This window comes from Rhinatrema bivittatum, chromosome 5, assembly GCF_901001135.1.
Source record: "Rhinatrema bivittatum chromosome 5, aRhiBiv1.1, whole genome shotgun sequence".
NCBI classification, from domain to species: Eukaryota; Metazoa; Chordata; class Amphibia; order Gymnophiona; family Rhinatrematidae; genus Rhinatrema; species Rhinatrema bivittatum.
Genome location: NC_042619.1, coordinates 212,290,893 through 212,302,952, shown reverse-complemented (window position 1 = coordinate 212,302,952; position 12,060 = coordinate 212,290,893). Strand labels below are relative to the sequence as shown.

Below are 12,060 nucleotides of genomic sequence, written 5' to 3'. Positions count from 1 at the left end.
CTGTATAAGCATGTTATATTGTGCATGTTTTTATTGTTAACTGCTCTGAAAAATTTTTGATGTATGTGGGTTACAAATTTTAATAAATAGAAATCTAGCTCCTGACACTCAGACTGAGGTCGCCATAAATCATATTTGCCAGAATTATCCTATAAAGACATTTTAAGTGCTGGCTCTTACCCAAGGAAAGTCATTCTAGCAGCAACTTGCAAACACTTAATAGTTACAAGCACACACACTCTTTGAATCTTCTTACATATATGGGAAAAGCTGAATGCATCAAGGAGGAAATTATACAGCATTTACTGTATTCCCAGTCTAGCTTGGCATGGTGTCAGTGGGACTGTAATTACAAAAATAGAGGTTCTCATGGCTGCAGCTGGGATTCCTCAGTTTCAAACCAGACTTTATTAGCTCTGAGGTGCAATAAACTTACTTATCATCGGTAATATGAGATTAAAGAATTGCACAAGAATGACTTTATATGCAAGCAATCAGAGCATTTTACAGGGCATTTTTAAACCCTAGTGAACTATATTTTCTAAGTTAAGAATATAGAGATAGCTTTCCGACAGTCTATAGGTTTAATCATTGTACTTCAGTTCCAGTAAATGCCAGCTTGCTGGAGCCATAACACTACTTTATAAAGGCAAAAAAAAAAAAACTGGTGCAAGTTTCAATGTTCATTTTTCAAGACCAAACAAGTCCTCCAGGAGCATCAAATAGCAGACGTCTTTCACTGCGTGGGTCACAGGTTGTCCACTCCAGTCCTCTTCACACTGAAACAGAGAAATAAACTCAGAAAAACTCTTCCAAAGGGACAATGATCAGAAATGCTGCTGTACGAACATAAGAACATAAGAAAATGCCATACTGGGTCAGACCAAGGGTCCATCAAGCCCAGCATCCTCACTGCTGCGTTGTCTCAGTACAAATATGCGCTTCTTACTGCTTTTTACAGGACTGAGCAGACAGCAGCCATGTGCAGAACTTAGAAATGAATGGTGTGGTGAGCTGGCATATTAAATTGCCTCTAATTCCCACTGGCACAGGAAGGAGTCTCCTGGTGGTGGTGGTGGGGGGGGGGGGGGGGGGGGGGGGCAATGTAGACTTCTCTGAATTCCCCTCAATCTTCTCTTGTATTATATAGATCACAGGTGGGCAGTTCCGGTGCATGAGGACCCATAATTGATTGGGTATTCAGACTATCCTTACTGAACATGCATGGTAATAGATCTGCATGCACACCGCCTCGATTGTATGCAAATCTATTTCATCCACATTCACTTGAGTTATCCTGAAAACCTGCCAATTGAGGGACCCTTGTGGACTGGAGTTGCCCATCCCTGGAATAGATCCATAGGCGTGGCACAGCTCCTATATTTCCAAGCCTGCGTAAAGCCCTAGAACTGGTCGAGAGCTGTTCCCCCTTTTTAACTTTCTTCTCTCTTTGTACCTGTCCTTTAAAACTGGTTTTCATATTTCCAACCCTAGGAGAGACCTGGTCAGCAGAACTTCCCTTCCTCACTGGTTTGCAATCCTGCAACATCCCTAATCCCAAGCTTTTCCCAGGAAAGGGTATCTTTTATGTTGCCATTCCTTTATGTATAAGGTCATGAGACTCACATGACAGGAAACATAGGCATCTAACGCCTCGGTCATGATTTATAACAACAGACCATGAGCCACTCTAATGCATTATAAAAAAAAAAACAACGCATCCAAATGGGACACACTATAATTACAGCACCTGACAACAGCCATCCCCTGGAGAGGATGTCCTGGAAGCTTATTCCTGGCACTAGGAATGCATGTCGTCTTCCAAAGGCAGGAGGAACCACCTCAGTACTTTATTAATATTCTTATTGTTACCCAATCATAGCTGAGTAACCAAAGGCATGGGGAGATAAAATGTCACACAGAGAGTCAGTACTAGAGTGGAGCTTCAAACTTACATAGGAGGAGTTTTCCTGACTCAGGTTTCTGTACTCTGCAAATCCTACATTGCAACTTCTGCTTGGTGTATAAGAGTTAACCTCTCACCATTTCAGTTTAAAGAATAGCGACGTACTGCTTTACTGTGTTTGTGCATAAACCCTGGACACAGAAAAGGGAAAGGTTTGGCTTATTTGATTTTTTTGGGGGGGGAGAAGTCAATGAGGTGTAATTTACTGCAGATGATGAGAGAGGAATAAAGGCGCTCCATGTACCGTGGAATGACTGAGATTTATTAGCACAGAAACTGAGATCGGTGCACTGCCTGTGCTGGCTTCTTGATTAGGAATGTCCATGCCTGTGATTTGTGATGTTGCCTCCTCTACCTTTCCAAATAACTACCTTGGTTTTCTAAAAAAAAAAAAAAAAAGCGAGCATAGAACTCTGCCTGTGGTGGATGCAAAAAACCCCAAAACGGACAAAGGTTAAGAGGAATGCCCAGTGCATTTATACTGATTTATCCAAACGTTACATCACAACTGAGCCGCAGAAATACAATGAGAGTGACGCTTGTACAGCAAACACCGGGGGCAGTTCTCAGAGCAGGGCGGCAAGATGAAAACCTTGGTGAGCTGGATGCTGTTCCTGTCTTCCCTCTAACAGCCTGGGCCAAGCTTCATCATGGGAGCCATGCCGTTCACAGAACTGGCACCAGCATAAGGCATCCTGATGCCCAGTGAGAAGGGTCAGGCTGAAGGGTCAGTGGTAATAACCATTGACAGCCAGGTTCGATTCCCAAGCTTGCCTCCTGCACTTGGGGATACTGTGGAGGCAACATTCACTGTCCTGTAAACTGCAAAAGAAGGATCATGGTACTAGCGCAGCACTAAAGGCTGGAAACCAAAAGGAACAGAAGAAAGCTGTCAGTACTCACCTCCCTCCCCCCCCCCAAAAAAAAAGAAGAAATGAAATCAACATAAGGTTGGAGTACCCAGGAGATAGTATGAGTAGCAAAATGAAAGGCAAGGAAAAAGTCTGGATGCTTTTAATGCACTAATTAGTATTGCTACAGAGTGCCTTTTCTATTCATCGCTTATTTGCCTCCATCTCAGACTTGCTTTGCAGTGCCCCAGGCATGTTTCTATTTGAGTTACGTTGCTAAGTGTGTAGCCCTAGTTACAGACTAATTCTGCACTTTTAAGGGCAGGTTTTCCTGTCCTGTTAAGAATTTAAAATGAGCTGCCGGCTGATGCTAAATTTCTAACACTGCAATAAGTAAAAGAAATATAAACAAAACAAAAGTTTCATTCTGAAGCTACTTTTCTTGATTTTGTGGAAAAGAATTGTTTGCCGTTTTTTTTTACAGATTCTTTTCTTTAAAAAAACGGCATATTTTAAAGGCTCCCTCTCCAATTTTGACTATGGGAATGCAAAGTTTTAAGTTCCAAATAATTTTCTATCTAAGCTGAGTGCATGCACAACGTTTTGGGCTTCAATGCAGAACTTTTTCCCCTTAGTGCACTGGAAGGCCTAGTGGGGCTGCAGCCCGAAAACAAAAGAAAGACCAACAGGGCCACAGTGGAGCCCATCCCACTGTGGCCTGAAAGCTGGCAGGGTTGCGGCAGAGCCCATCTCGCATGGCCTGCAGACAGAATCAAGGCATATGGGATCATGATGGAGCTTATCCTCAGTGTCCTGAAGATGTGTCCAGTGCGGCCACAGCGGAGCCCAACCTGCCACAGCCTGAAGACAGAATCAAAGCTGGTGGAAATGTACCTGAAGAGAGAGGGAGCCCCTGAGAGAGAGAGAGAGAGAGAGTGTGTGTATGTGTGTGTGCGTATGAGCTTGTGTGCATATGTGCATGTGAGAGAGAACCTATGTATCACATATAGGCTCCCACAGGCAAGCCCTCACACATAATATGAGTGTGAGGGACAAAGAGCCTATGTATGTGAGAGAAAGGGAGTGTGTTTGAGAGTATGGGCATGAGTGTGTGATAGAGTGAATTTGTACAAGTGTATTTGTGAGCGTTGAGAGCTTGTGTGTATATGTGTTTGTGTGAAGGAGAGAGAGAGAGAGAGCCTGTGGATGGGAGAAAGAGGGAGTTTGAGAGAAAATGAACATGTACGTTTGTGAGAGAGAAGATAAAGTTTGTGTGGTCCCACCTCCCTCAATCCACAACCCCCAATACCTATTTTATGTAATCTATGAGGTGTTAAATATCATCTGAATAAGATCTTGTATCCATTTTCTAAACTGTTGATGCAATATTGTCAAATGATTTAAAAAAATAATTTGCTAGGTGGTTAAAACTGGCCAAGGCTTTCTTTATTGCATGTAGAACCCATAGGAGCTTTCCTTATAATGTATTATAGCCCAGTTGTCAGATAAACTTAATGTCAGGCCAAGGTACGCATAATCTAGGGGTGTGCTCTACTTCTTGCTTAAGTAGACAAAATTTGAAATTTTTGTTGGAGGCTCAGATCTGCTGGTGATATATGATCCAGGGATGCATGATTGATAGAAAATGAAAAAAATGTCTTTATTCTGTAACTGCAGCATTTCTATATCTAGAGAATGTGCATTTCTGTCTTTCTAAGGCCAACACTGGAGTGTGCGTGTGTGTGTGGGGGGGGGGGGGGGGGGTGAGGGGGGAATGGGGAGAGTGGTGAGGTCAGGGGGAGAGAGAAAGCTTGCTCACTGTTGCTCTTTCATGACAATCTGGGGAGAGGGGGTTTGCCCTTCTCTCTCATCCTCCCAATCTGACTTCCTTACTCTTTGCCCCAAGGATCAGGAGGAGGGGAGGGGAGAGGGTAGTACCATCAATGATTTTTGCACAAAGTGCCATGGCCCGAAGAGAGAGGAGGCCCAGTAGGGCTGTGGTGGATCCAAGCCTGTCGCAGCCCAAATTGCTCACAGAAGGAACATTGGCTCCAGTACTCATTTCTTTTAGTTGGTTCCTACACAATTTCCAAGATTTGAAAAACAAAAAGCAAATCTCGATTCCATTGCTGGTGAAGAAATGGGGGTCAATAACACAAAACGCCAGCACTGTCGATAGCATGGGACGCTGTACAATCATGCAAGTGACATCCAAGTTATATGAAGTGGCACTCAAAGCAGCAAATGAAGAGAAGAATAAATACTGGCAGAGCTGCCCAATGCTCAGGCAGTGCCAAAATTGTAGGGGAACAAAGCAACTGTAATCTCATTCCAGGCCCTTCAGTGCACACAAAAACTATTCAGTAGCTTCAGTAGTCCATGTTCTTCATCAAACTGTCACTTTCATACAGGAAACGTCCTCCACAGCATTGGTTCCCCAACCTGTTCTGGAGGATCCCTGCAGCTCTATCTCATGCATATTCATTGTTGATATCCTGAAAACCTGACCGGCTGGGTCCCCTAGGATAGGTTTGAGAAGCGCTGTTGCACGGTTTATGCTGGGCCTCCGAGACTCTAGTATTGGAGCAGCTTATCCCCGTTCCCCTGCCCCCCCCCACCCCCCCCGACCTTCATTCTGATGCTTTTAAGGAGTCTCAGACTCTTAGTGCTGGCACCCAAATGCTATCCCCCCAAAAAGTCAATCTTGCACTAACCGCATTTGGTGTAACTTTTTTTTTCTTTAGTTACTTTTTATCTGTCAGACTGACCCTGTCAACTATCTTGGTCTCCTAGAAGTTTTCTTTTCTGATGGTCCTGTCTCAGCAGGCATTCTACGGAGTAATGTTTGGGAAAGATGCATCAGCTGATAGAAACAGGAGAAACTCTGACACATATTGTAAATGACAGAGACGAAGACCAATCGGCCCTTCCAGTCTGCCCATATTGAAACTTTCACTCTGGCTTTCTACCACGTGGCTAGATGAGCAAACAAACTGCCATAGCCTAAACTGGAAAAATCTCCTTTGGGTATTTGAATGCTAATAAAAAAAAATAATATTATGGAATTGTAGATTAGTTCTTAGAGCAGTCCATAGGGAGGGTACCTTTCAAAGCCACATCCATGGGTAAAACAGTGCTTTACCTGCGTAACGGGCTTTAGAAAATTCTCTGCCCTACATGAGGGGTAAAAAGTGCACATGCAAGGCCCCTATGCACAGTAGACGTTGGCATTGCTGAGGGCAGGGGCAGGAGGGGATTTGCCCTTACATGCACACTTTTGCATAGATTTTTTCCCCCATCAAAAACTCTGCGCCCCCGCTGGCAGGTGTAAGTGCATGCCGGCAGTTTTGCTGCGATAAGTTTGAAAAGGAAAAGCACACGTATACTTTCCCTTTGAAAACTGGGGTAAGGTCTTCGGGTGACTGACTTGGCAGCAGTGCAGGTGGTTACAGAATGACCCCTCTGGTGGTGGCGTGCCATTGCACTGCATCATTTCTGAAGCCGTTCTCTTCTCTCCAGGTGTTGCACAAGGAGCAGGTGCTCTGCTTTTCCTTAGAGAATTTCATCATTCCCCTCAACTTCATTCTCAGGTCCTCTTTCTCTTCCCTGGGAGCAGAGTACCTCTGGCAGCAGCAGATCATAGGAACATAGTAACACAGTGGATGACAGCAGCAAAAGACCAAGCGGCTCATCCAGTCTGGCCCCCCGCTGCTAAGGAGATGACACCAAGAAAACTATTAGCTTTCCCTGTGGCCTTATTTCAGTGACTGGCTACGTTCAGGATATCTGAAATGATCACTCCTAGATCTTGTCTTGTCCTTGTTTAACGGCTTCCCGGTCTTGATCTTCTAATGGATATGTAACTACATGGATTTGCATGATTTCACACTATATTTGTTTTTTAGCCCCGAAGCTTGTTTTCCAAACCTGTGATCATTCTTCCAGTTTTTTCAAGTCTCTTTAATTTTTTTTACCCCTTCTGGCCTGTCTGCTCTGTTACAGATTTTGAATCACCAACAAACATGCATATTTAACTCAAGACCCTCTGAATGTCACTATTAAAGATACTGAAAATCCCATTGGTCAATTCACTTTCCCCAGAGTGGAGACTCCACAGACCACCCCGCACCGTGTCCTGCCGTGCAACCAGTTGCCTCACCTAATTTACAATTTTCTGTCCAACCCCCATTCTGTCCAGCTCATCCACCAGTCTTCTGTACAGAAGAGTGTCATAACACCTTACTGAAGTCTAAATGGGCAACCTCCACTGCCCCCCCCCCCCCGATCCACCATTTTTGTCAGCTCATTAGAGAATTTTTATGTGACAGGATCTTCCCTTTGTGAATATGTGTTGTTTGGCGACCTGCAATCCACTTGTTTCAAAGTGCTGTGCTACCTTTTCTCTTTACTATTTTTGCCATTGTTTTGCCCCCACCTGATAAACAAAGTTAGTGTTACCGCTTTACCAGGGAGCTCAACCAATAGTTGTAAGATGGAAGACTTTACCAGGGGTGGCCAACTCCAGTTCGCAAAAGCCACAAACAGATTTACATATAGTAAAATTGCATGCATTGCCCCTATCTCATGCACATTCCTTGTGGATATCCTGAAAACCTGACCTGTTTGTGGCTCTCGCAGACTGGAGTTGGCCTCCCATGCACTATATATTGTGCTGCATTAATGTCATTACAGAATGTGCAAAATCTATAACTTCACTAGGATTTCATTTAATGCATGAGGCCCTCATTTCAGTAAATGGTAGAAAACTTGTGTATAAATGTCTGGCTATGAAGGGATATTATAGCTTTAAAAAAAAGCCAATTTTTTCCATATTCTCTCAAGCTTTTATAATGCTTTACTTCCAAAAGAGAGCAGTCCCTAGAATGAAACTCCACCATGCCTTCCCCTGTTTTCATCTTGCACTGCCTCCTCCCAATCAAACCTTGATCATGTTCAGGACTTCCTTGCCATCAACACCAAAAATAAAAGATAGGGAGAGGGAAAAAGGAGTTTCACAGAGCAGATTTAACACAGGAATATACTGAATGAAGCAAAGACCTGAAGCAACTACCTCATAAATGGTGAACGCCAGGGCAAAACATCTGTCTATTGAACAGAAGTCATAGTTGAGAAATAAAACTCATGGAGACATGAAGACAGACATATACAGCAGGGCTAGTGGCATGGCAGTGCAGGGAATCACAAGCAACCAGGAGTCCTGGTCATGCTCATAGCAAAAAAACTCAGAAAACTCAAAAGAAGCAAATTATAAAGAACATGCAAAACACAAAGTCCGCATTCCTAATGAAGCTGGGAACGGGCTTTAGAAAAGCCCAGGCCACTCTCAGGCAGCTGTCACATTTCAGCAGACAGCTCTGAATCGCAGGCTGGGAATGAAAAGGGAACTTAAGGCCTCCTTCTCAGCAAAATATTAAGTTTTAAACAGAAAGATATAGAATCTGGCTTGTACGTCAATGTACTTTATGATTACATGTGGCACCTTGATACAATGTGAAGGGCACTGTGGCAGTCAGCTAATAACAGATGGACAGGGCAGAGGTGAGAGCTGCAGAGTGCACAGGGAGGACACTGTACACAGTACACTCTTCAGCGATGCATTTGAGCCCAAATATGTATCTGCTGTGGATTCTCTCAGTGAATGAAGATGCCAGAGGGCCATGTATCAGGATTTTGGCCATATAAAACACTCTAGGCAGCCCCATTCGTAGCTGAATATTTAGCTATGGATAGGGTCCTAACTGAATAAGCCCCATAGACGTCCATACAAATGGCTCTGGGATTTTCTGCTTATTTCTATTTTGACATTTTTACCTTAACAGGAATCTCTGTTGCCTGGGTTATACGAATCGGATGCTCTCTCCAGTTCAGACCAGTCAGAAGTTTCATGTAATCTATTTGTCCCTGGTCATTTCCGTGTCTAAAAGCAGGATATGCAGACAGTGTTAAGGTGGTGGTTCAGCCTTCGGCAGACCTCCAATAGTACATTTGCTTTCGTTTATATTCATGTTCTAGAGCGTATGATGCCAATCCAAGGCATTGTGCAGCTGAGTAATTGCAGGAAGCTGATTTATTTTTTATTTATTTAAAAACTTTTCTAGCTGATTATGGGAGAACGCCACAAATAACTCAGTCTTTCTAGCATATCAGTATCTTACAAATCTTGGCAGGCTCAGAAGCCAGAGCGATCATTTTACTCAGTTTCTGCATTCTTAAAGATATATACAGTTAACAATAAATGTTCCTGTTTTCTGCCTGCCGCTGTATCCTTCTGACCAGTGAGCTGTATCTCTATCTTTATCATCCCTCCTCCATTGTCTTTATCTATCTGTCAGACTGTCTCTCTCTCTTTCTAGCTCTCTCTTTGCCTTTCTCTCTCTCTTGTCTGCCCCCCACCCATTCTATCTCCCCTAAAGTCTTTTTCATTTTGTGTCATTAGCGTTTCATTAACTAAATTACAGAAGAACTGAACCTGGCTGGAATCTCGGAGTTTTCAATTAATTTTTGGTATCCAGAGGAAGTGCTCTACTCAGAAACATCTCTAATTTTAAACATTAGTGAAACACGTCAAAATCAATGGCCTTTTGAGTAGCCTCTGCAATTCCAAGCCCTGGGATTGGGAGCCCTCTTTACAGGGCTCTTTATAGCTTACAACAATCTTAGCAGCAAAATATTGGGCGGGGCAGTAGACAGGAATTATTTAGCTGATGATACTCCTTTTATATCTCTTTTTTTATTTTTTTTCCTAAGGAGATATTAGTATTTAAAGATTTTGAAATCTCCAGCTGCTTAGCCCATCATGTGATAATAGGACTTAGAGAAGGTGGTTTTTCAAACCAGGAAGGGGCTGGGGATGAGAATGTATGTCCTTATAAAGGTTATACATATTTATTTTATTCCAAGAAGTTACAAATTATAATAAATTAAATATATTTGGACATAAAGGACACCTAGGGATAAGAACAGAAGAGGATACAAAAGAGGAAGACTGACATTCTGAAGCAATTAACTGCAGATCACAATCTATAAAACCATGGCTTACTTCATTAATATGTTTCGTAAGAGATCATCTGCGATGGGCACCTTGAAGGCTTTGAAGATTGTCCGACTTTCCTGCACAGAGAGTAACCCATTCCTACATATAAAGGACAGAATGCCATCATGTTTTACACTGCAGATTGCAAGTGAACAAACAGGTGCAATTTTTAAAAGGCTGGAAACTAAGTAAGCACTCAAGATTTTTCTACAGAAGACTAAATCCTTACCAACAGTGATCTATATTTCTCCCCCATGCTTTGTAAAAGTGGTAAAAAGGAAAGAAAGAAATCCTTAGCGTACAATTCAGCCAAAAAATACTTAGGTCTTTCATAGATGATGAGTGAGGAAAAACCCAAACAGAAATTGTTGTCTAAGCTTATATTCAGCTAAGAAAGAAAATATTCAACAGGCCTGAAAAAGATATATGGCGATTTCACCCTCCACTCCCCCAGCTCTAAGACATGCAAATGCACACCTCTGACTGGACTCCAGTAACCCTCTGATCCAAATCGGTTTACTTTTACAGTGGGCCAGCATAAGTTTGGGCTGGAGTGTGGCTGAAGCTGTATAGCTCTTGTTACGTCCTATGGGAGCATTTTTGGTACTTTTTTTTTAGCCCACTATCAGCTATTTTCTCCTTAGATTCTCCACGTGTTCCATTTTGCTGGAACACCCAGCATTTTTGCTCGTACATTCTGCTGCTGTCACCAGCAATTCCAGAACCTGAGTGGCCAGGAAAATCTGAAGCCATTCACAGTCCTGAGAAAGCTACAGTGTACTCTCTGCAAAATATCAGGCTAGAGAGAAAGCGTGGGAGCATTACTTTTCTCGGTCACTGTACATAAACGAATCCTTCAGTTTGGAGAAGTCTTCAAAGGTGTTTCTCTTGAGTTGGTCCTGGGCTAATGCAAGCAGGAAGTTAACATCCACTTCCGAATCTTCCTGCACGCTGTAAAATCTTGCGACTGTCATAATCTCATGTTCAGAAAGGGTCCCCTCTGACACAGTCAGCAACAGATTTCTGTTAGAAGAAATAAAATAGAGAAAATTAGAAGGTAGATATTATAATGATATCCTTTATCAGAGGTTTTCTACAACACTGGTATAATTTTGATACCATAGCAAAGCCACTGGAGATCAAACCAATCCATAATGTTACTCTTTGCAGAGTATATTAGCACAGTATATGAATAAAGATAACTGTATAAATTCTGTACTCATATTTACATAAGGAGAAATTTTATCTGTTAGTTTTCTTTCCATGAGTCTTGCTACACCAATCCAGTGAGTGCATATTTATTTATTTATTTTATTTAACAGTTTTATATACCGACCTTCATAGTAAATAACCATATCGGATCGGTTTACATTTAACAAGGGGTATAACTGGAGTAACAATTCAAGTGAACGAAGATAACCATAGGTGGGAATAAGTCAAAGTTACAATCAACAGGGGAGGAGAACTTGGAAGCTTGCAACAAGCTGGAAGGAAGATAAGGCAGGAAGAAATTATAACGCATATAGGTAGGTTGTGTCCCCTTACCAGCAGATAGAGGCAGAGCACACAGTTTTCCTCCGTGACATTATAGATAGAGGTGATATTGCACTGAGAGAAATAAATATTCCCTGGACAAAGCACTGAAACAAACTTTATTAGTCAGATTAATAACAAGCTTCAAACTTTTGGAGAGAAAATCCTCTTACTTGGAACAACCTGCCTCAAAAAAGTGGAAGAAAAGACAGAATAAAAGTAAAGAGACAACCTCAGTTTGACAAACCTGCCCTCTTGCAATATATCAGGTCGATCCAGTAGAGTGTGCTCCGTCGGAGCGCACTGTCACCCTGCTCTGGACGCGTGTTTTCCCTTACCCCTTATTCAGTAAGGGGAGGAAAACACGCGGCCCACCCGCGGCACCTAATAGCGCCCTCAACATGCAAATGCATGTTGATGGCCCTATTAGGTATTCCCGAGCGATCCAGTAAGTAAAATGTGCAGCCAAGCCGCACATTTTACTCTAAGAAATTAGCGCCGCCCAAAGGTCGGCGCTAATTTCTTCCGGCGCCAGGGAAGTGCACAGAAAAGCAGTAAAAACTGCTTTTCTGTGCACCCTCCGACTTAATATCATAGCGATATTAAGTTGGAGGTCCCCAAAAGTTAAAAAAAGTTAAAAAAAAAAAAAAAAAATT

General features: G+C 42.6%; 1 protein-coding gene across 1 annotated transcript in view; it reads right to left on the bottom strand.

Moving 5' to 3' along the window:
* Positions 1 to 389: 389 nt before the first annotated feature.
* EFHC2 (EF-hand domain containing 2) overlaps positions 390 to 12,060 on the bottom strand; it is a 161,244-nt gene continuing 149,573 nt past the window's right edge. Inside the window, exons 12-15 of the mRNA XM_029603120.1 lie at positions 10,697 to 10,894; positions 9,878 to 9,970; positions 8,650 to 8,755; positions 390 to 779 (exon numbers count right to left, since the gene is read on the bottom strand). Of these exons, the coding sequence (XP_029458980.1) occupies positions 684 to 779; positions 8,650 to 8,755; positions 9,878 to 9,970; positions 10,697 to 10,894 (493 nt within the window). The 3' untranslated portion in view covers positions 390 to 683. The remainder of the gene's footprint in view (positions 780 to 8,649; positions 8,756 to 9,877; positions 9,971 to 10,696; positions 10,895 to 12,060) is intronic.